The sequence below is a fragment of the Camarhynchus parvulus genome, chromosome 2, assembly GCF_901933205.1.
Source record: "Camarhynchus parvulus chromosome 2, STF_HiC, whole genome shotgun sequence".
Lineage (NCBI taxonomy): Eukaryota > Metazoa > Chordata > Aves > Passeriformes > Thraupidae > Camarhynchus > Camarhynchus parvulus.
This window is the reverse complement of record NC_044572.1, coordinates 60,940,601-60,963,205: the sequence shown is the minus strand read 5'-3', so window position 1 is coordinate 60,963,205 and position 22,605 is coordinate 60,940,601. Positions and strand designations below refer to the sequence as shown.

At 36.3% G+C, this 22,605-nt stretch overlaps 1 protein-coding gene across 3 annotated transcripts in view; it reads left to right on the top strand.

Moving 5' to 3' along the window:
- CDKAL1 (CDK5 regulatory subunit associated protein 1 like 1) overlaps positions 1-22,605 on the top strand; it is a 380,944-nt gene that overhangs the window by 242,336 nt on the left and 116,003 nt on the right. For all 3 annotated transcript variants that reach the window (XM_030944157.1, XM_030944158.1, XM_030944156.1), the window contains exon 11: positions 6,750-6,895. In XM_030944157.1, coding sequence (XP_030800017.1) covers positions 6,750-6,895 — 146 coding nt within the window. The remainder of the gene's footprint in view (positions 1-6,749; positions 6,896-22,605) is intronic.

Below are 22,605 nucleotides of genomic sequence, written 5' to 3'. Positions count from 1 at the left end.
TTATAGTATGGATGAAACTAGCAATTCATTTCACTCATTCAGCTTTCTGAAAACAAAAAGGTAGTGTGACAATCCTACTTGCCTATTGTGTGTGCCTCTCTATGCTCTAATTAGTTTTCAAGGTTTTATTAGCATAAAGTATGATTGAGACAGAGAGTTATTTGAAGTAGCAGTGTGCTATTGCCATAAAGCACCTTTCTAGGGACCTTCCCAATAGGTGTTTCTAATACATATTGAAAAAAGGAGTATTAATTTACTTCTGGGAGAAAATATTTCATTTGAGGAGTGCTTAATGATGAGAAATGAGGGAGGACCATAGAGAAAATTTTTTAAAAAGTGTATTTTCTTGCATGTCAGAATTAATAATTTCACAAGTAATTATTATTAGCTCTTTGGTTGGCTGGTTTGAAGTCATTAAACCATTGCTCTAACCATTAATGAAATGTATACTTTACCTTAAAATGAATCAATTTTTGGAACTGGACAAACAGCACTCTGAAGCTCCACAAAGGCTTTTTAGGATTGTAACGATGGCTGCAGCAGCAGCAATAACAGTTCTCATCTTTGAAAGCACTGAACCATTTTCCTGCATGGTGCGCAGAAATCAGTGTGGTATAATGCTGAAAGTGTCACTGAATCAACTCTGTTTTGGTGAGGTGGAGACTCAGATGTGCTTGGGCTCATGGCTCATCACAGGCTGAGTAATAAGCAATCCACCCAACGGAGATGCTGGTGCTTAACATTCTACCCAATGTAAAGTCAGTCTGCTTTAATACTGGAAGCAAATTGTGACAGGGAAGCCAGCTTGCTTATTGTGAAGAGCTTCAGGAACCAAGATTTAAGATATCTGTACTGGGAGTTACTGGTTTTGTCAGAAAATGTGAATAAATGGTACTGTGCAAGAAATTCCTTTATATTCTTGGGTATAAGATGTATATTTAGAAAGAACCATATCCACCTTTTAACAAAATAGGAGAATTCTTGATATTTTTGTGTTTACAAAGCAGGTACCTAGCTTATTTGGTGCTGTGTGTTTTCTTTGTGCACTGACTCATGGGAAGAGATGTGAAAAATTTCAGCTGAAGCTTTGGATGGTGAAATCCAGTTACTGTATTGTGATATTATCTGAGTATCACTTCTTGTGCAGGAACTTGAGTTAGCTTGTGCTGTTGTTTAATAAAGGAAGATGTGGCAAGCTCTTCAAGGCATATTAGGTGGTTTTGTTATGTTATGGTTTGCCTTTTTTTTTTAAGAGATTAGCCTTAACATTTATTAAGCTGTGAGGGAGGGAAAAGTTGCTTAGCTAGCCATGGTTTGTCTGTTTTCTGAGGCTGGAAGCAGTAGAGAGATCCCACACCTAAGAGAACAGCTGGGAGCAGCTAGGGCTGAGCATATGACTCTCACGGCTAGTTTTCCTATCAGCAAATCACAGCTTGCAGTCTGGTTTATATCCACTTCCAAGGGTCGCCTGAGCTAATACCAGTTTTCTGTTTGGTAATGTAGAAGGCATTTTTCCCATATGGCAAAACAGATTTTTGCCCTCCATCTGGCAACCCGAAGATTTGATTTGAAGGTTCAAATTACATTGGCTAGAATTGCATGGGCTTTTAACTGCTCCAGTGTGACCTGACTTTATCCTAATGACAGGATAAAGACCTGAGCATGTCATGTCATGTTACATAGGGTAGGATTGCCACTAAGCTTGCCCATCGTGTGTCTTCAGCACATCTCCCCCAGTTCATACACAGATGAGGGAGAGGCACTGCCTTCCAACCAGTGTCCTCAGGGATATCCCACATGTTCTTAGTTTTTTAAAGCCACATTGGTCACAGGAGGTGGGAAGTGGGGGAGAGTTCTCTGTTCATTCGTTTTAACAAAACTGCTATGGGTTTTCCAGACTGGATCATAACTGTGTCATCATTCCCATGCCTGCATCACAAGATCACATCTGTTCCTGAGCTGCACTGCAGCAGAGGAATTTATAAAATGGGCCACAGCCACTTGATTTTCATCCAGACTGTGCTGGTGGTAGCACCGCTCAGCTTCTGAAAGACAACAGTCAGCAGACACCCCTCGTGACATATCCCAAACTAATATCTGCCACAAAGAGATGAAGTTTTGAGGGAGTGCCATTTTGTCATGTTTCCATATGGACGAGGATTTCTTTGAGCTTCACTGCTGGCAGAGGACAAAATCCTTTTGCTAGCAAGCAAGCTATTCACATTATCGTGACTCAAAACATGAGACAGAATTCAAATACTTGGATTTTTGCTTGCCTTAGGTAAGGGGAAAGAATTGCTGTCTGAACAGCTTGCTGGTACTGACATAAAGATGCACAGATATTGATGTTTATTGTCTCTGCAATTTTCTATGGTTGCAAATGGTGTCATTGCAAACAGGAGTTGTGATTTTCTGTCTAGGTGGTTAAATTTGTGTATTGTAATTGCTAGGATAAAATACACTGAGTAGATAGAAATCTTTCTGGTAATGTGCTTTGTGTTCTAATGTACTCCAGCTGCTAAGGACTGGAAAAAAATATTTCATATGTGATCAGTATCCTAAAGGATGCTTCACATACATTGTTATTTTCCAAATGTAGATGACACCTATTTTTGTAGAGTCAGGTTAAAACAAATTGTACTACTTTTTGACCTTTTAGTTCCTACATGATATTTCATTTTCGTGTAGTGCATCCCTTCATTCATAGACACATTATCAGATTCCAGGGAATAGCAAGAAAAGGCTATCAGCCGTTTCAGTTGTGATGAAAGACAGAAAGTTTCTTTCACAGTGATATAGTTTCAAAACGTTGTTCATTTATTGTTTCCAGATGGAAATAAAATTATTGGTTTTTTTTTTAAACTGAAATATGTAATTATACATAGTAATGCAGAGCACTTCAGAAAAAAAGTAAATGTATATAATTATAAAAAAACAACAGGAAATAGATGTTAAGCTTAGAATGTTGAGACATGATGAAGTAAAAATATGCATTAGCCCATGATGTCCTTCAAATACTCTTTGGGATGTTAACTAATAGTTTTATTCAGTGATGAAATCTGATATTCTATGTGCAATCTGTAGTATGGGAAAATCTGTCAGCGTTGACTAAGTATGACTGTTAAGTACAGGGTAGTTGTGATTTAATCAAACCTTTGTGGCAAAGAACTTCAGTGTTATTTTAGTGGTAGGGAGGATGAAAGATAAGACTGGAACAGTCTTACCTTAAAGCTACAGGTTAGAATGTGATATTTCTATCTGAACAGTGCAAAGTTTGAAAGATTGATTTATTCAGATTTCTGATGCAATCGTGCAAAGCTTTTGTTTAATTCATTATTCTGTTTCCTTCTGAGTGGCTCACTCAGAGTTTCTGGTTATAAAAGGTAAATTTGAGACCACCAGCAGTACTTAGAAGTGAATGACAATGAAACAGTGGGTCATCAGGTATTTCTGTCTTGTGTTTGGTTTGTGTTAATAATTTGTGTTATGCTAAATTCACAAAGTTAATCGTTACAATCCTCAAGTACCTGCTGGGAAATCAGTTTATCGGCAGGATCTTTGATTCAAAGCACATGCAGTGCATTTTGTGTAGCTTTAGATACAGAAAGCAAGTTAAGAAAGGAGTTCACAGTATAAAGAACTGTTTGCAACCTCCTCATCTCCAGGAGGAGCTTTGACTGTCCAGAAGATCCCTGAAACCCATGACCACAGCAGCTAGGCTGTGTTAGTGTTCCCAGACAGACCATGTGTGTATTGCATGCGAATTTCTGATACACATGGCAAGCTATTTACTCTCTAAAGAATGCCAGTTCTTTTGATATGGAGTATCTTTCTGAACCAAAATGGTGCCGTGGAATAGTCAATAATGTTTTTGAGCTTACAGCTGTAGCTTTTACTGTATGCAGGGATCTGTAGGGATAGTTGAAATGTTCAGTTAATTAATGCCAGGCATTTTGCATCCCATTCGTACAGAACCAAGGGAAATTACTTTAAATGACAACATTGTGTTCTTAATCTTGAAAGTTACTGACAACAGTGATTGCAGAAAACATGCGTTTTCTTTCTTTTACATGGGGGATAACTGGAAGAAGCAATTCTGATTAGTCTTGTTTAACACTGGCTGGTGGACACCATTGGTTTGGTTCCTCTTACAGGAAGTGCAGTCAAAAGAGATCCCTGAAAGAGATCAATGAGACCAGCAGGATTCTGCATGTTACTGTCAGACCAGCAGCTAGTGGCTTGGGCTTGGTTGGATGCTTTGGTTCTTTTGAATCCTCTGAGTAGGAAAACCCTATTGAGGTTCTAGAATTTGGTTTTGATTCTTCACACTTCATAACATTTTCATTGTTTAAGGTGAATATGAGAAATAAAACCAACATTTTCATATAACTAGAGAATTTCCACCTTTGTGACTTTAAAAATCAAAACTTTGTGGTAAAACAAGGTAGGGTTTTTTAAAATCTGATATTTCTGTCACAAACAAACAGACACAGTGAATCTGTTTGGGTTTTTGTTCTATCAGATGATTCTCAGCCTTACAAAAGCTGGAATAAAATAACACTTCCATATCTAGAATTTCTAATAAATGATTTATTACTCTCAAAAAGAATTCACAAACTGATCTCATATTAAAGAGTCTGTTATTCAGAAGATGCAAAGTTTGAGAGGAATGGCAAAGAATTTTTTTTTCCTGTGTTGTAGGGCAAGTTATTTTTAAGAACTTGGCCGATTTAGAAGCACGTTGTGAAACATGACTTTCACTGGTTCCTTATATCATAAATCTGTTTTTGAAAACTGAATAAAGTACTTGGAACTAGGAGATAAGCAGAATAATAGACTTGTGGTCCATAGCTTAATTTTCAGCTCATATTTTCCCTATTTTAGAAACATATTTGATTACTGATAAACAGAAAAGTCACAGATGACTACAAGGATGCTTCATATAAATTACATTCACAAGATTTTCTAAAGCTTGAAAAAAGAAGGTTTCCCACTTTAGGTACTTGTTCTGTACAATTTCATTTTTGAAAATATGTTCTAGCTGAACATCTACAATTATTAAGGGCACAGATAAGTATAGTTCCATTTGAATTGGACACAAAATCTGTGTGGATGCATGGTGGCCTTTTCTTCACTCTTTTTTCATGAAACCAGCTACCTCCAGCTTCCACTGAGAGCCAGGTTCACTGCACACAGCCTTTCTGTGTATCAAATTGTGTGCAATTCTGTGTATCAAATTGAGTTTACATACCTGAGATGGAGTAGCTGTTGCCTTGAATAATGTAACCACTTCTCTGAGACATTTATGTAATAGGATCTTAGACAGAAACTTTCAAAACTGCTTCCAGAAGTGATTTGATAGAGTTTTGGATTTTGTACACATCTGTTTGTCAGATGAAAAGTGAGTATTGACGGCATTTTTTTTCTTGTTCTAAAAATCAGTGCTTTTAAAAGCTGAGCTCCTGCAAATGAAAAGGCAGGAGGATGTCTGCCTTCTCTTTGAACAATCGAGGGCAGCCTTTCAGGAATACAGAGAGAAAATCTAGATGCGTGACTAATATTGCTGATTAATGGTCTGGAAGAATTTGTAAATAGTTGCAGCTTAAAAAGTAAATATGGCAGCAGTATGTGTTGTCAGCCAGAGTATCTGTGCCATCAGAGAAAACAGCAGAAATGGCCTGAGTGAGCCTGACTGGAGCACACAGAAAGCACTGGCAGAAGAGCAGTGCTCAGTCCCAGGCCATTTCCTGTATGCCCACAGCTCAGGGAGAAAGGGAAAATCAAAAACCGTATGTGAAAACCTGGTTGTTCATGGAATATGGTTCTTTGTCCACGTTCACTTACTTGTTGCAGGACAAAGATTAACAAGCAGTATGGTACCATATTGCACACAGTCTCAATGCTGGTTGGTTTCAACTTTAAAAAAATACTTAAACTTTGTTGCTTGACTGTATGTCCTTAATTGGTTAAATAATAAAAAGGAGAGAAACCGGACCACTGTATTCTATTCTCTGTCTCACATTCCTTCTCCTTGCCAAGCCTCTGTTGGGAGGCTGGTTTGGCTTTCATTAGGAGGTTTGGTTTTGCATTTTGCTCTTACCTTTACTTTTCTTTTCCCCCGACCTTTTGCATTTGTACAAAATGTATCACGTCCTGTGTCTCTTTCCAAGCAGTTCTAAGCTGCCCCCTGATTAATTTTCTTCATATTATAGCCAAGCACGTTTAATTTCAGTCCTTTTCTCTGAAGTAACACAGGCAACATTTCAGACCAGTATTGGAGCATGTTTGCAAGTGAGGTGTGCCTTAATTAGCAACTGGCTGACTTTAGGGATGCTCCAATTACAGATATTCTCATGTTGGTATCTAAGAAGTTACTTCATTCCAACAAGAAAGCAACTAACCCTTACCATCTTCTGAAAACAGTCACTGTCTGAAATCACCAATTTTCATAATACTTTGCCTCTAAAATTTTCTTTTAATTGTGTAATCAATACTACATAGGGAATGTGATCCCTTTGTGATCGTTACCTCAAAGGAAATTTGATTTCATAGCTTTCTTATTTTCTCCTAAAAAAAATTGCTTTCAGATATTTTCACCTGTCCCTACTGTTTCAAACTGGGCTGGGGCAATTTAGTATTGTTTGGATTTTAGAAGTATTACTGCTGATACTTACCCCATATATTAATCTGAGTTTTCTGTATTATATTCATAATGCTTTAAAGCTTCTTTTTCTTTTAATAACTCTTAGGAAATGGCCAAGATTCTCAATCATCCAAGAGTGTATGCTTTTCTGCACATACCAGTCCAGTCAGCCTCTGACAGTGTGCTCATGGATATGAAGAGAGAATACTGTGTGGCAGACTTCAAACAAGTAGTGGATTTCCTTAAAGAAAAGTAAGTCTACTAATAATTGAGAAAATGACAGTGTTGGGTTTGTTGCAATGTCAAGAACATGTGGCTGAAAACACAATTATTTGCAACTTCATAATTAAGGTATGAAAAAAATTAGGTCCTTTAAGCTTTCAAAGTCTCTGAGTTTTCTGTAAGCCCCTTGATGTGGTTGGCCCCTATGCTCGAGCTTTTATAAGCATCTTAAATCTCTGCATGACATGCTTTTAATTTGTCAATATATTCCTAATCTTTTTCAAAAAATGCATTCTCAAATGATTTTTTTATACATAAACTACTATATATAGATTGCTTGAAGTTGGAGTTACTGAAGTTGTCTTTAATGTGGCTTGGCTTTTGAGCATTGCACACTTTGTGTACAGGAGATGATCCAGCTCCAGCAAATGTAAAGGGCTTGGTTTTGTGTTTGTTTGTTCTAATAAGTATTTTATGTCCTATAGCTTATGTAAATTTGCATCAATATAGTAACACTCTAATCTTGCTTAGGGGACTGATGTGTTTTAGATTAATTTCAAAACTATTTCCCTTAACAACAGAGCTAATTGTGAGAACTGAAAGAATGTGTCATTAATGTATTTGCTTATGCTGACACCAAGATGAAAGTTGCATCTACCTGCAAAGCTTTTGTAACTACAAATAATAATTTCATATCCAATGAAGTATTTTCTTAGCTTTTAAAAAGTTAATAATGACATATTTTGATGGGTATTTCTGCACTGATTGTCAAAAAAAAACATGTGTCTGGAGAATAATTTCTGACACCTTGTTTGGCTACTTTCTCTCTTTCTGCTTCCTTTGTTTGTGTGCTTGTTCAATGACTTAAGGCAGTGACATTGTACCTTTGACTCTTATTTTGCATTAAAATGCTGGTACATCAAACCAATCAAACTTTCATAATCAGTTTTTTGTGATAATTGAAAAATTGAGAAGTCTAGCTATGTAAAACATGTCATCTAATAGCTGCATGGGAATTACAATATGTAAAAAAGAAAGCCAACTGTGACACAATAGAATCTGTTTTGCAAACTGAATGTGTAATTTATAGGACATTCCTATGCATCTAGGACAACTGATGGAAATGGGGCTGCTTGTCTTCATACAGGTTGATTTGCATTAATTTTCCACCACAAACAATGCCCATGAATTCTTGGCACTAAATTTCATGTGACTATGGATCAGTGTTAGTTTTTAATTAACAGATGTATTGTATTCCCACGTATCTTAAGTGGAACTGTGTCAGTTTATGTCTTAGTTGACTTGAAGTTGATTCATTATTCTCTTCAGTAGTTTTAGCATTGGAAGCTATTATCATAACAGCAGCTGGATTTTTGATAACCCAGTATAGCTGGCACATGTTGGGGCATATGGGGATTTATTAAATCATTCAGCTCTTGCACAGAGCAAAGAGTGAATTACTTAACACCCAAATTTAAAACAGCTGGTCACTGAGCATACAGTAATGTATGTCATATGTCTTTTTCCAGGGCTTTTTTGTAGTGAACTTAACAAGGAAGAAAACCGGTTTGATGTCTTGATTTTAAAGAATAATAAACTTTATTTATCCTGCTTATTAAGAAAATACCAAACTATCTAGTAGTTCCTGCTAGAAAATAATCTCCAGATACTAAGATGGAAAAATCTTTGTACCATGTGGCAGCAGGATAAAGAAGCTGTGCAAGGTAGAGAAAATGTTTTGGATATTTGAACATGTGCTCATCTGTAAAATTAAAGGTTTTTTTCTTTGCACTTAAGAGCATAGAGTCTTTGTTTGTAGACTTTACTCTCATGACAGCAGCCAGCTATTACATTCTCATGTAGATATTCCTATAAAGATCTCAGCACAAAATTTACCAGAACTTAACATGGCTGCAGACAAGTCCAGAGGCTAGAGCCAGAATAGCTAAAAATAAATGTGTTTAAACTACTTTAATAGCCAAAAGGGATTTTTTCTATCTCCCATTTATCAAAAAGGTAAAAAAAGCCAAAAGTAGAACACCCTAGATCTCCTTTCTGTATTGCTGGGGCCATAAAATTATCTAGAAGCTTCCTACAAAAAATGTACAAGGACTTATCAGTAGATTCCAAATGTCACATTTGTCTCTAGAATGTGACATCTGCTCTAATAATAACTTTACAAAAAGTTTTATTAAAGCAATAATTATATAGGGTGACCAGGTGAAGAAGTAAAGCCATGCATCAAAGAATGCTAATGGTCATCAGTTAAGTGTTTAATAACTTGCATTCAAATATCTAAACACATAAAATTTAGTCCAGCAAGTAAAAATGAAAGGAAAAAAGAAAAGAAACAGCTATGTCATAATTTTTTTTTTTGGAACCCCAAAGATATACCAATTGATTTCTGAATCTTTTTGTCAATCAGGCCAACAAAACATTCTGGAGCTTTTTTTCCCCAAGAAGGAAAAAGATGCTTTTCCTTCCTCTGGAGAGCCATGAGTGACTGCAGAGGTATCTTCTTCAGAGTGGGGATTTATTTATAGCCTGCTGAGCACAGAATACGTTATAGAGAAGTCGGAGTTCTCCAAGAGTACTCTAGACAGAGTATTCTCTATATTGAAACTCTCTTTTTAAAAAGAATTGAGCATTCTTGACACTCTGTGTCTGTGAAGTTAGAAATGTCACATTTTTCTTCTTTTTGAGGTCTCTCTGCAGGCATGAGTAATAGAAATGAATTTTAAAAATTAGTATTGATGTTCTAGTGCTGGCTTTTGATATGCAACTCATTGTATTTCTGAGCCACTCTCCCCAACCTTGTGCCAACATTTTTGGTTTACTATGAAGATCAATAGCAAAATGCATAGAATATAAAGCAAGAAAGGCATATCCATTAGACTGTGAAAAACTGAAATACAGAAGGCTTCTTTTATACTTCTTTTTTAGGAATTCCTCTATCATATTTTGCACTTTTTTGCACTGAAATTTCAGTGAGTTTGACTATTCAGGACAATACTGTTGAGCAGTTGATCCACCGATCTGCATATATCTGGAAATCTAATATATAGATAGAGATGTATAGATATATTTCCTGGGAATTTATTTTTAAACTGTTCTAGAGAGCAACAGCATGAAGTGAGGATGTATTGATTAATGTAGAGGGTGTGCACAGTCTATAGGGACTAAGTAAGGACTAGTGCCCTGGTCTGTGGTCTCTGGGGACTAATAGAGTAGTCTGCAGGCACTATTCACAAGACTGATTCCTGCATGAGTTTGCAACTAAATAGAGAACTTCTAGAAATTGCTGCTAAGTGAATTTAATCCAGAGACAAATTTAGTCTTTTATCAGAAAGTCTTCTTTTTTGTGTCATTATATCAAAATGTGAGTTGTTTTTCAAGTGATCTCAACTTTCAAGATTCAGCAAAGATTATATTTCTGAAAGGTGATGTTTGTAGTCACAAAAAGAGCAAGACAGCTTTAATTATCTTGAAGTTCTGAAACTTAATCCCCTGAAATTTACTTTTGGTGGTAAAAGCAAACAATTGGAATGTATTTGAGTTAAAGAAACCTGAGATCTGAATGTCATATTTTGTAATTGCTTGAATAATCAGCAATGTGAATATATACCCATTAAAAAGTCCTTAGACTGATAATGTGTTTTCCAAATTTGCTTTTGTTGCCCAGACTATATTCTCTTCACCTTTTTGGTTCGTGAAGTGATTGTTCATCAAAATTTATATTTATGTCTCCTATTACTGCTGCTTGATAAGAGACTTGTAAACCCAAAATCTAGAGAAATAGAAAAGTAGGGAAATTTAGAGCTAGACTGAAAGACTATGCCTTTCTGTTTTGGAGAACAGAGTAATTCTGAGGTAAAGCTGGGTTTACCTCCCAGTTTGTTTTTGTTTGTGTCCTGAGATAGGAGCATGACATTAATTGTTGGTGGCTGCTGCTGTTCATTTGAGACTGTCTGGTAACTCAGACTGGAAACATTGAAGCTTTCTAATATCATCAGAAGGCCAGCAAACTTGGTCTGCCAGCAGAGAAGCCACAGCTTTGTCAGGCAGAAACTTCTGGGGTTTCTTTTCACTGGTTCTCCCTTTTCCATTAAAATCAAACCTACTCAAAAGCCTCTCTGAGCCTTCATTACTTTTTTCTGTAATCAAGCCTTGATTTTTCAGCATAGGTAGATACATAATTACTGTGGTTGGAAGAAGGCAGCAAAGGACCTAAAGTAGTAAATGTGTGTAGTGGAAAATAAATCACAAACTTGGAAGGAAATTCACTCAAGTGCAAACTGAAGACCTAATTGCCCAGCATTACAGACAACTGCCTAATGTCCTAGGAAACTTGAGATATTGTCCAAATTGAGAGAAGGTGTTACACAGTCCTTTTGGGACAGATGGCTTCAGCAAGGCTCCCTACTTCCCTGACATTTACTGAAAGTAGAATTGGAGGCCCGTGAAAACAGTAATTTTAAAATAACCATTTACTATTTTTATATACCTTTTTCTACTCACTTTCAAAATGCAAGTAATTATGAAGTAGACTATATCAACTCCCTCACTTTTTTACAATGTGAATGTGTTTCATTTTCTTTCTCAAAATGCACTTCTTTTTCTCAGAGAGAGACATTGTTGAACTCATTTTGCAGACGTGCAAATCGTGTCCCTAACAAACCTTGACAAGGCTTTCAGATTTGGGCTTTTTTTAATGGGTTTTAGCACATCTGTTCTGTCAGTCTGACTACTGCAAATGCAAATGTCATCTGTTTAAAATCCTTACTACGTTCTCTGCTAAGAAATTGCTGAGTGTATTTGGTACTTATCTGTAATTTTATACCTCAGTCTCCAGACTCTTCTCTCTACTCTGTCTTTTGTCTGCTCTTGGAGTCTGAACTAATCACTTTACCAAACATGTCTCATTTTTTTTTCTTATGTTTTAAATTAATTGAGTGCCTTTAAAAGGTATTGAATTAGCACCAAAAGCTAGAACATGGGTGTTTTTTATCACATAGTTCAGAGGTATATTCAAGTTTGTGTCTAGACTTGACCCTAGTGCTTCATGCTGTAGCTTTTGATGGACAAGCTCCTTTTTATCACAGGATTAGTTGTCTTTAATTCTCTTGAAATTTAAATTTGGACTTTGGTCGGTTTATAACCCTTCCTGCGCTGCATTTGATTGACAAGGTCTTGGAAAGAGGTGTAAGTAGGTGGTTTCAAAGGTGCTGAACACTTGCAGGTCCATTAATTTCATTAGGATATTTTGAACATCAGCATTCATCAACATACATTTCAAAAGTATGTTTTTCTTTAGATCTGACTGTGAAGAGATAAGCATTAGGTATTTCAGGATAGCTTTTTTTTTTTTTTACTAACTAATTGTAACATGACTTCAACCTAGCTAAATGTTGTTTTAGGAGGGCAGTCTTTCCATTTTGGCCTGTACAACACTTTGCCCTTTTCTCAGCTCGTGCTACCGCGCCCTTACTTTTTAGCAAGGAGATACACTTTTCCTAGCGAGGGAATGGAAGCAGGAAGGCAATATCTGCAACTTCTGAATCTTTGTCTTTGCTGTTCTACAGATTGTAATTCAGGTTTCGGTTAGTTCATGGAGAGACCTCTTTACTGCCATGGTTTACAGGATTAGATTTTTGCCACTTTGTAAATTACTAGTCACTGTTTGGTAGCCATAGTCTTTCATGCCAGATGCATCAAGAATATTGGAGTTTTCTGGGCTGTCAACTCTCAGTTATCCTGTTTGTGCATCTTGTCAGTTCATGTGTGAGGATGTACACATAGAAATACGGAAGTCTCGAGCAAATCATGTGATGTGATGTTAACATAAAATAATTCCAAATTTGCAGACTACTTTGAAGATCAGTTGACACCAAATGTAACTTCAATCTGTTTATTTTGGGAGAAGACACTGTATAGGAAACTATGATTTCAAAATTTCCATGCTCTGTAATTTTTTATATGAAGTCTCTGGATTCTGGAGCAATTTATGTCTGCATACTGACCTGTTTAAGCAGGATGTGCATGCTTATGGGTACTCTCATTTTACAGCATTTTCTTCTAAATAATACACAAGTTTTTCTGGAGATGAGAGAGCCATTATGAGAGGGTTAGTTTGGGGTTTTTATCTTCTGGTTCTTTGGTTACTGTTCAGCTTCTGTAGTAAGAGCTAGAGGGTGAAGCCTGGGAAATAAAGTGCTCAGGATGAGCCCAGCTTGCTGAATACAGACTTAGTGGGCACGTGGAGCATTTGCTGTTCAAATCCTTTGAGATCGTAACACTGTGATGCTCTGCTTTGGCCAAAATTTGGAGGAATCATTTTTTGAATGGTTGCTAGAAAGAGAAGATATGTGCCCTGTTGAAATGTAAAAGAAATTTAATCTGATTATTGTACTTCCCTTACAAGCTGGCTTACTTTTTTTACTAAGTAGTGAAATTGCTTAGAGTGATACTCTCTGTATGCAGTTATGATGAGGCTCTCCTTTTTCTGGGCAGCCTCATCTGCCGTTTTCTTCTGTAAAATCCTAATGTGGGAGTATTGTTAGATGATAGAGTAGAAATTAGTAAAGTACATTCAATTCAGTTTCTTCAGTGTAGCAAGATGGTATCTTTTTTTTCATTTTTCTTTTCCCCCTGGAGGCATGTGAATGTGTTCTTTGGAAGTAATGATATAAAATCTGTAGTAAGGATATAAGGAAAGAATGCAGTAGTGGAAATAAGTTTTAAAGCATTTAATATTTATGAGTTTAAATTCTTGTTTGCACTTATTGGGATACTTCTCTAGTGTTTTAAAGTAAAATAGCTAAAATCACTTTGGCTTTTTCCTGAGTATTTATTTTCATTGTGTTTCACTTTTTTGAAACAGAACCTGGGCAGGGAAGTCTAATTTGTTTTTAAAATAATAACTGTAATTAATATTAATTTGCTTAATAGCAGATTGACTTGGCATGTAATTCTCAGTTTAAATTTGCTCCTGAGCTTTTAAGCATATCCAAACATATATTAAGATGTATAAGTATTTGTCATAGCAAATTAGTACAGAAATAAATACAAGATATGTGTACACCTTATAGTGCTCAGATATGCATCAGAAAATTCTGATGATGGCATTAAATTTTCATATTTGATATGTTTCAGAAAAGTATTTGTTCATTTCAGTGTGTATTTCTTTTACATTTTTGCCATAGTACCACGTAATGAATTCATTTTGTAAGCCATGTTATTCTGATCATGTAGGACAATGTGGCACAAAGGAGTTTTTGATGAAGGTGGTAGCTGGCCAGCTGATATGTGCTGAATAAATCTACATTTATTGAACTTTCAGGGAAAATAAGTTGAAAAGAATGAAGAAATGAAAAAGGCAATGTTTCTGTAACTGTTTGGTACCTTTAGTCATTTTTTTAAACACAAACTGCTTAAATGAAGAAAACTAGGAAACAGAAATATACAAAGCCTTTTAAACCTCTTTAAAAATGTAGCTATCCAATTAAAACTGTTGCATTCAAGAAGCATGATAATTCTGCTACCCAGAGGTTTGTCTGTATATTTATTTGGGGACAGTGGTACAGATTACTTTGGCTAAGCTCAAATTTGGTTCATGTGCATCTTATGTTGGTCTGTATAAAGTATTCAGAAGTTGATGATTCACCTCTTTTTTAATAAGAATGTAATTTATAGTTGTAAACTTAATATTACATGGCAAAATAATCACAGACCTGAAATCTTAAAAGGTTTGTGCATAAGACAAATAGCTGACTATAACAAATGAACGTTTATTTTCCACAGCTGAACCACTTATCTCATGCACTTATAATTATTTTTGTCTTTCTATTTTGCTCCTCATCATTATGTAGAGCTGTCATTTTGTTTAGTAGGAGTAATTGACAAAGTACAGCTGTTAAATTGTTTCATAACAGGAGGACAGTATTGCAAGTATGGTTATATGTAAAGGCACAAGAGGCAATGTAAATTCTTCTCAATCCACCTACTGGAAAATTGTAATTCAGATGCTAGTTCAAGCTGGAAAATGTTAGTATGTCCAAACACCTTCCCCATCGGAGAAGAGAAAGCTAGAGTGGATGATTGTAAGCCATTTTGTCTTGAATCTGGAGAAAATATTTATTACAAAATCCCAGAGGCCATAGAAGTGAATTATTTTATGTTTTGCTGGGTCAGATGCCTCCGTGGTTGGCCTCTGGAGGAGCCATGGCCCTCAGCAGGGGAGGCAACTCTGAGATCAGAACACAGCTCCATACAGACTTGCAGTCAGCTCTGGGGTAATACCTTTTGAACATCTCAAACCCCAACAAATTTGAATCAGTCTTCTACGAAAAGCTTTGTATTACAGAAAAATACTGATCTATCTGAGCTCTTTATCTGCCTTGAAGGATTTTTGTTGAGACAAACTTCAACATAAACCTCCAACTTACTACAGAAGCGGTACACACATCTGAAAAATGGGTTGTGTGATCATAGAGCTGCTGTTGAATGTGTGTGTGTGTATGTCCCCCACAGTTGATGTTTAGCCACTGTGCTTGGTGAAGGGAAATCTACTGTCCCAGACTCTGCAGAGTGAGGGAGGCAGGCAGGCTGTAGAGTTCAGGTTTGAACAACAGACTGGCACAATCTTTCCACTGCTGTGAGACAACTGCTCCCACACTGCTGACTTAAGGTTTGGGGAGTACCTGACTCACATACTCAACCCTAGAAATGGCTAAGGGAGCCAGCTGGACTCCCAGCTGTGACCAGGGAAGTATTTTTCCATGTAGCAAACTCCACCTCTGCAGGCTCCCTCACTACCACAACTTTGCCACACAAACCAATACACCTTTCTGTGGGAAAAAGGAGTCCATATTGCCATTTATCATAGCGTAGTGAACAGAACTGTTAGTGCTTTGCCAGAGTATTTCAGAGTGATGTACAAAAAGAATGTCCTAGTTGTCTGGGTTTTGTCTTCAAAAATGTTAAAATTTTATATAAAAAGATCAGACATGATTTTGTTAAGATTTACAGCCCTGTGTTGTTTATGTCTTAAATATCATATGGGGTTAATGGCATAATGTCATAACATGCTTTTCTGCTGCTGGTTACCTTAGATAATTTAGTTATATTTTCTACAGAATGCAAATTTGTGAGGTGTTTTGAGAGTTTTCATCATTACAAGAATAGAAGAAGCTGAAGTCTGTCTCTTAATGTATGTTTTCAGAAAATACAGCTTTTACTTGACAGCATTTAAGTGAAGTACAGTAATTATGATATTAAGTGATGAGATAATATTTCTGTGTTTTCATTAATAATGCAAATAAACATATTTTTTTCTTAAGGCAAATGTTCAAATAATTCTTAAGAAGAAAAAATTGTTTTGTTGATTGAACTAAATGTGCATTGAAACAGTGATTATGTTAGTACAATGACAGTGGCTGGGGATTTTTAATTCTCTTTTTGTAATATAGCATCTCTATGGGATATGTTCCCATCCCCTGCATAGAGTTTGCACAGAAATTAATTGTTCCTTCCATTAGACTCCGGGAACATCCAGAAGTTAACTTTGAGCATTCTCCTTTCACTTTTTAGGTCTGTCACAAAAGCCTGTTTCACATCCAATTTAAATCATCTTTTAATACTCTTGATGAATTCTTGGTATTAATTTATCCTTTCTTTTTCAACTTCTATCCTGAGATTTTTTCCTCTGATCTGCTGGGTTTTTTTCCCCTTGAAACAATAATGTATTTAATAACCTGGTATAAATGTGACTTTTCCTATTTCCCAGAATGTTGTTTTTGGTTTTTCTAAATTTTCTGATGGACTTCCTTCATAAATAAATAAAATACCTTTATTATATTTACTTTTATTTTATTACTTTTTTATGAGGGGAAAAGCACATTGCATCTAAATACCTTATCTTTCTGATAATTGAGCCCTGAGCCAGAAACAGGCAATAGCATCTTCCAAATATTTACTTCCTAAATTCAGTGTGCTGTTTTGTCAAGGAAATCACTCAAGGTGCAAATTCTCAGTTACTCCAGTAGCACCCTATTGCCTCCACAGAAAGCCGGGCTTGAAGGCTTGGTGAGGCACAGCCTCAAGGTGTGTGCTCTCCTTGTGCAGCTTTCTGCCAAGTTCTGAAACCTGAAGCAGGCCCAAAGAAGTCTTTTTGCTGGGGGAAGTGGTGCCTTTGCAAGTTTGATAGGTGCTCATAGTCCAGTTGTACTGAGGTGCCATTGTTGCACCGTGTAGGCTGCCACAGTTAATGCAAATTGACCTTTATCACCAAAAAAAGTTTTTTCTGTAATTATTAGCTGTGATTACCTGGAAGACAGGATTTTAAAGTCTTGCATCTTTCTATTTACTTTTGCACACATACAATGGATTTTAGGCCTTGCATTATCTTTTGGGAGTTCACTACCATCCTTGTCTGTGAAGGTAGCATGCATTTAGCTGGAAGGAAAAAAGGGATTTGAGCTCTCATACTGATTCTCCTTTTGTTCTTGTTTTCCATAAAGGCAAGGGTAGCCCATGTAGTATTTCTGAAGTCCTTCTCCAAGGTGACATCCAACATTCAGCTATTTTAGGAAAGTCAATGTGCCTTGCTTTTCTCCTTAAATCTCTTGCTTTCCTTTACAGATACTTATTTTGTATCCTGCCTGCATTTCACCTTCTGTATGTTAGGGAAGAGCCCTAAAGAGCAATCCCTGAAGATCTTGTATCTGGTGATGAAGAGTTCAGGCAGGTTAACAGATACCTCAGGCTCTCACAGTAGATGAGAGGAATGTTACAAAGTCATGAATAGGGTTCATCTGCTGCTTCTTTAATAGCTCCTTCAGTTAAACCTCACACAACTACACTCTGCATCATACCTTTGTATTTTTTATATGTGAAGTGGACATTTGAAACCACTTACACGTTTGCTAAGTGCTCCTGTGCCTATCAAAAAGCTGCATTTGCCATAGCTCTCCTTCAGTCTTGGTTCATTTAGAGACACAATGTGCCCATCTTCAGATTTTCCATACTCTTAGATTATTTGCAGTGACTGCAGGAGTCCCTCTGAGGAAGAGAGGTTATTTACTTGCCCGTTACAGATTTTACTCTGAGATTTGCTGTCTGCACATTTAGCCCTTCCATTTAGCTGTGTTCCTTGCTTAGCAGATCAAATCAGTGGACTCTGAGGAGATCTGGGTTTCTCCTGTTACTGCATGAACTACTGGGTGACAGATGTGGGCCTGAAAGATGTTTCTTTGGGTACTGCTGACATAAAACGCATCATAGTTCAGTGCTTGCTTACACCACCATGTGATTACATGGAGGTGGCTCATCTTCTCTGGTCTATAGGTAGATAACTGGTCTTTGCCTTCTCCTTAGAATATTTCTTCTCTGATATTTTTTGTTAACAGCAAGCCAGATGCCAAAGAAATTTTTTTATTGTTACTTTTTTCAGGGTTCAGTTTTTCCCTAAAGGGAGAAGTACTAACATTTAAACCTATTAGGCTGAAAAATGGGGTATGTTCTAGAAGAAAAATACAAGAAAATGAGAACTGTAAAAAATGTAATGAATATTTTCAAATTTTTTTTCCTGATAAGGTAAAACCCTATAAAAACCTTTAGAGAAATGCTAACTACTATGTCTTCTACTCAGCTGATAAGAAAAGCCAACCTACTGAAATTCCTGGAACTTCAACGCTGCCACTGAAACAGAAGGAAAGGAGGTGTTGTGAATTATAAAGACTTGCAGTAGATCCCAGAGGATGAAATATTTTTCATTAATGGACTCAAAGGTTAAATCAATAAATAATTTCTGAAGTTATTCCATGTTTTTCTACCTACTTCAAACATGTCTGAAATTCCCACCCACATAGAATAAGGATTTTCAGAATGTTGTTACATAGATGGTAGTTTTGTATCAGTTGCTCAATATTCTCTCCTTAATAAATGAGTTTAAATTGTTGAGATACAACCTGACTCATCCTTAATGATCCTAATTTGCCACTTCCTTCAGACTTCCTTTTATACCATGCCTTCTGTTTTTCTCAAGGTTGAAAAGCCAGTGTCTGTGTTAGGCCCAACACGTTACACCCAGACATTGGATTTCAGCTTGGGAATTTATTTTTTTGCACCAGCCTTGTGGATCTTGCTGCCTAAGAATTCTTCATATTTTGTGCTGGTATTACAGAGCCAAAAGGGCACTGTTGTGCCTGGCAGGCATTTGACAGGTTTTCCAGGTTCTTTAACTGATGCCCAAAGGCTATTGTGGAACATTGTGTGATTTGGTAAAATTGGTTTCAGTGATACGGTCTGAATGCACACACTGCTGTTTTCACTGAATTGATTCGATTCCATTTGTATATTCTACTCCCTCTGTATTGTACTTTGAGTATTTTATAAAATTATTCATTACATTGAAGTGGGCTTTAGCAGAAGGAGCTCATGGTAATGATTACATTCAAACTTGTGTTCAGCTTGCAAAATTGAGTAGTTTTAACCACCTTATTTCATTAATTTGAGACATTTTTTCAGTTCTCTCTGTATTGATTTGATTTAATTCTGCAGTTTTAGCCTGCTACAGAAATTTGTTGGCTTTTGGGGAGGTCTCTCCCCCTGCAAATTGTAATATGATTTTCTGACTAGAATGTTGGGAACCTCAGGAAAAGCATTTTTTTTTTTCACCACTGTCAGTCTTGCTATCAAGATCTCTCTCTTTGTTCCTATACTCATCTCTTTAGTGACAAAAGTTTTCAATTTTTTTCCTTTATCAGAACTATAAGATTTAATATTCCCATCTGATGACATCATTGATGTCCTTTCATAATGATGCTTCTGAAGGTTTTCCGTTCTCTTCCATTTCTTTCTAAAGTATTGCTTTTTTAACTTTTACCAACTCTTTGGGGACTGATGCTAGTTCCTGAGCAGTTGCCTTGTTCCATCCTGATTCTTATTTAGTTTTTAATGGTAAGTGTCCTGCCTAATTTACTAATGGTTGGATCTTCATAGACTCGCTTTGGGTTCTGGGACTTCACGTGCCAGGCCTTTCTGTCTTACCACGTCAAGACAGAAAAAAATCTGTTTCCCTTAATATTTAAATATTACTCCTGTGCTTTGAATCACATTGCTAAACCCAGTTGGTACTGATCCCGTCTCTTACCTAATTACATGTATTCATATGTGAGAAAGAAGTTACTCATCTCAGTTACATCTTTATTCGTCTTCTACTGCTATTAAATTTACTGAAACCTTATTCCCTAAATACAATTTTCATACATTACCTATCTAATGTTAATGGTTCAATGATGCCAAAGACCTTTAGTTGCCATAATTGGTATGCTGTCATATCTTTGAATTCTTCATAAAACATACTTTTAATTTTGTCTTTGATGATTCTTCAGTGATAACAGCATATTTTAGTTTTGTGCTAATTCTCTTTTAACTTTCAGTCACTGGCAGGTCAAATCAGGCAACTGCTCACAACATCAAGTTGCCTTAATTATTTCTTCTAAGCATGAGTTTGTTAACCATGAGAGCTTCATTTTCTGCCTGTTTTACTACTTTACAATGTAGAAGCGCATTTACATAGTGTGTACCCCTCAGCATAACAGAGAATGTCTGACAAATGCAAGCCCAAAATATTTCAGTTGACCACTTTCCAGCCTTTTGTTTGAATAGTTGGGGTTTCATTATCTTTTCTAAAGTTCTGGATTTTATTTGAACTTCCTTATTAGCTTTGCTATTATTACTCAGTAATACCTCTTCTCATATTGACATGCACTATTCCTTTTATGTTTTTCTGAAACTCTTTAAAATTTCCCACTTAGTAACCCCACCCTTAGGCAGCAAAGTGAATGGATTGCTTGAATGGATTAAGATTTGTGGCTGTGCACAGCCTGTCGGAGTCCTCAAAAAAAAGGCACCTGAACATCTACATGTTCAGTCCTTTATTTTATTTAAAGCTTTTGACTGTGACAACAAACACTAATAATGATATGGTAAACTATCCTAATTGTCAGTATTAAGGTATCTGCAACTTGGTGACACACTGAAAGTGAAGTAGTTTGCTGAACTGAACAGAGAGAAATGGATAAGAGCTTCCCTGAGGCAACAGTGTCCGTTGATTTTGTATTGTTTTAACTTTGTCATTGGCAAGCTAACAGTCTACATTTAAAATACCATCTTTTCTTCTCCTGATTTTGTCTCTGATGTCCCCTGTGTGTTGCTTGGTGTGAATATATGAATCTGAATGTCCTTCAAAATTTTGAAGGAATGCATGCATTAATTACTTCAGTTGACCCCAATATTCCAAACTGATTCTGTCTTTTACAAAGAAATGTTCTTAAATTACTGGCAATTGTAAACAAAGTAGCTGCTACCAAAACATTACAAAGATGAAGTGTGTAAGAACCTGGCTGGTTGAGGCCATTCTTCTGAGAGATTAACTAGGTACTGTTAGAAAACTGTTCAGGAACTGTTAACTGAGAGGTTAACTAGGAACTGTTAACTGTTTTAGAGCTGATTTCCTGGTGATTTTGCTTTTTCTGCCTAGTGTCCTCAAGCAACATAGCAGACTAAGCCCATTTCTCCACTTGGAAGAGAAGCCATAATATTTGGCTTTCAATTGTGTCTTAGTAACTGATACATAAAATAACATTTTATTTTTATGGACCAATCCCATATAATCTCTTGTGTTCTGAACTCATCTGCTGTTTGGGTATACCTGAGAACAGAACAGATACTTCTCACAGTCATTCTGCTACCTTCGAGTTAGCCAAGTGAATTATTCTTGCTCTTAAAGATGGATGTTATTTCTGGTGTGATTTCTTTAAATTCAGATTGTTATCAGAGAATGTCATGAATGGGATGAGACAGTGATCTGCAGATGGTGTTTGTTGTGTACTACCACTCCAGTGATGCCCATTACCTTAACAGTCATGCCCAGTTATTTCTGAAGATTGTTTCAATTATATTTTTGAATGAATGAATGAATAATTCTTTATACATGCCCTTTGAAATATTTACTTCATAATTTCTTTAAATTTATTCTTGCAAGGTAAATTCTCTGTTTCCCAGTGATCCAAGTTATATTGCATTATGCTGATTGAAGTATGATTATATTGAAATATAATTAACTTTATCTTATCACACTTTAATTAGTAAAGCACACAGGATTTCTTTGAAGTTAAGCTCATGGGTTTTGGCTTAATAAGGAAATAGCATTGCTCGTGAGTGTGAAGTGTTACCTCTGAAAATATAATTCTGAAGCTATATAGGTGATGTGTTCTGAGTACATCCCAATCATCGTGTCACACTTTGGTCTGAAGTGTTAAGACCATATAGTCACATTTGCCAGTGGATCATGAAATAAAAATGAAAAACTTTGAAGTTACATGATAGCAGCTTTCAATCTTTGTGGAGTAGGGAGGATGTTATTGGAATTTTGAGTCAAATACTACACTTTGAGAAATTTTTTATCATTATTCAAATTTGCTTTTTGTGCTGCTGATAGGAGTAGTAGTTCCCTGTGCAACCCCTTTCCTGTATATACATTGCTTTCTAAGAGGAAAAAATAAAGTTGTAGAGAGGTGACAGTAAAGGGTTTTGACCTACCAGATACTTGATACTTGAGAGATGCTGGCTCTGAAAAATTAACATTTCAGAATGTATAGGAATGTACATCAAAAACTGTCTGGTGTAAAATTATAGCATTGTTTATTTAGAGTACATGAACTGTGATTTAAATGCCT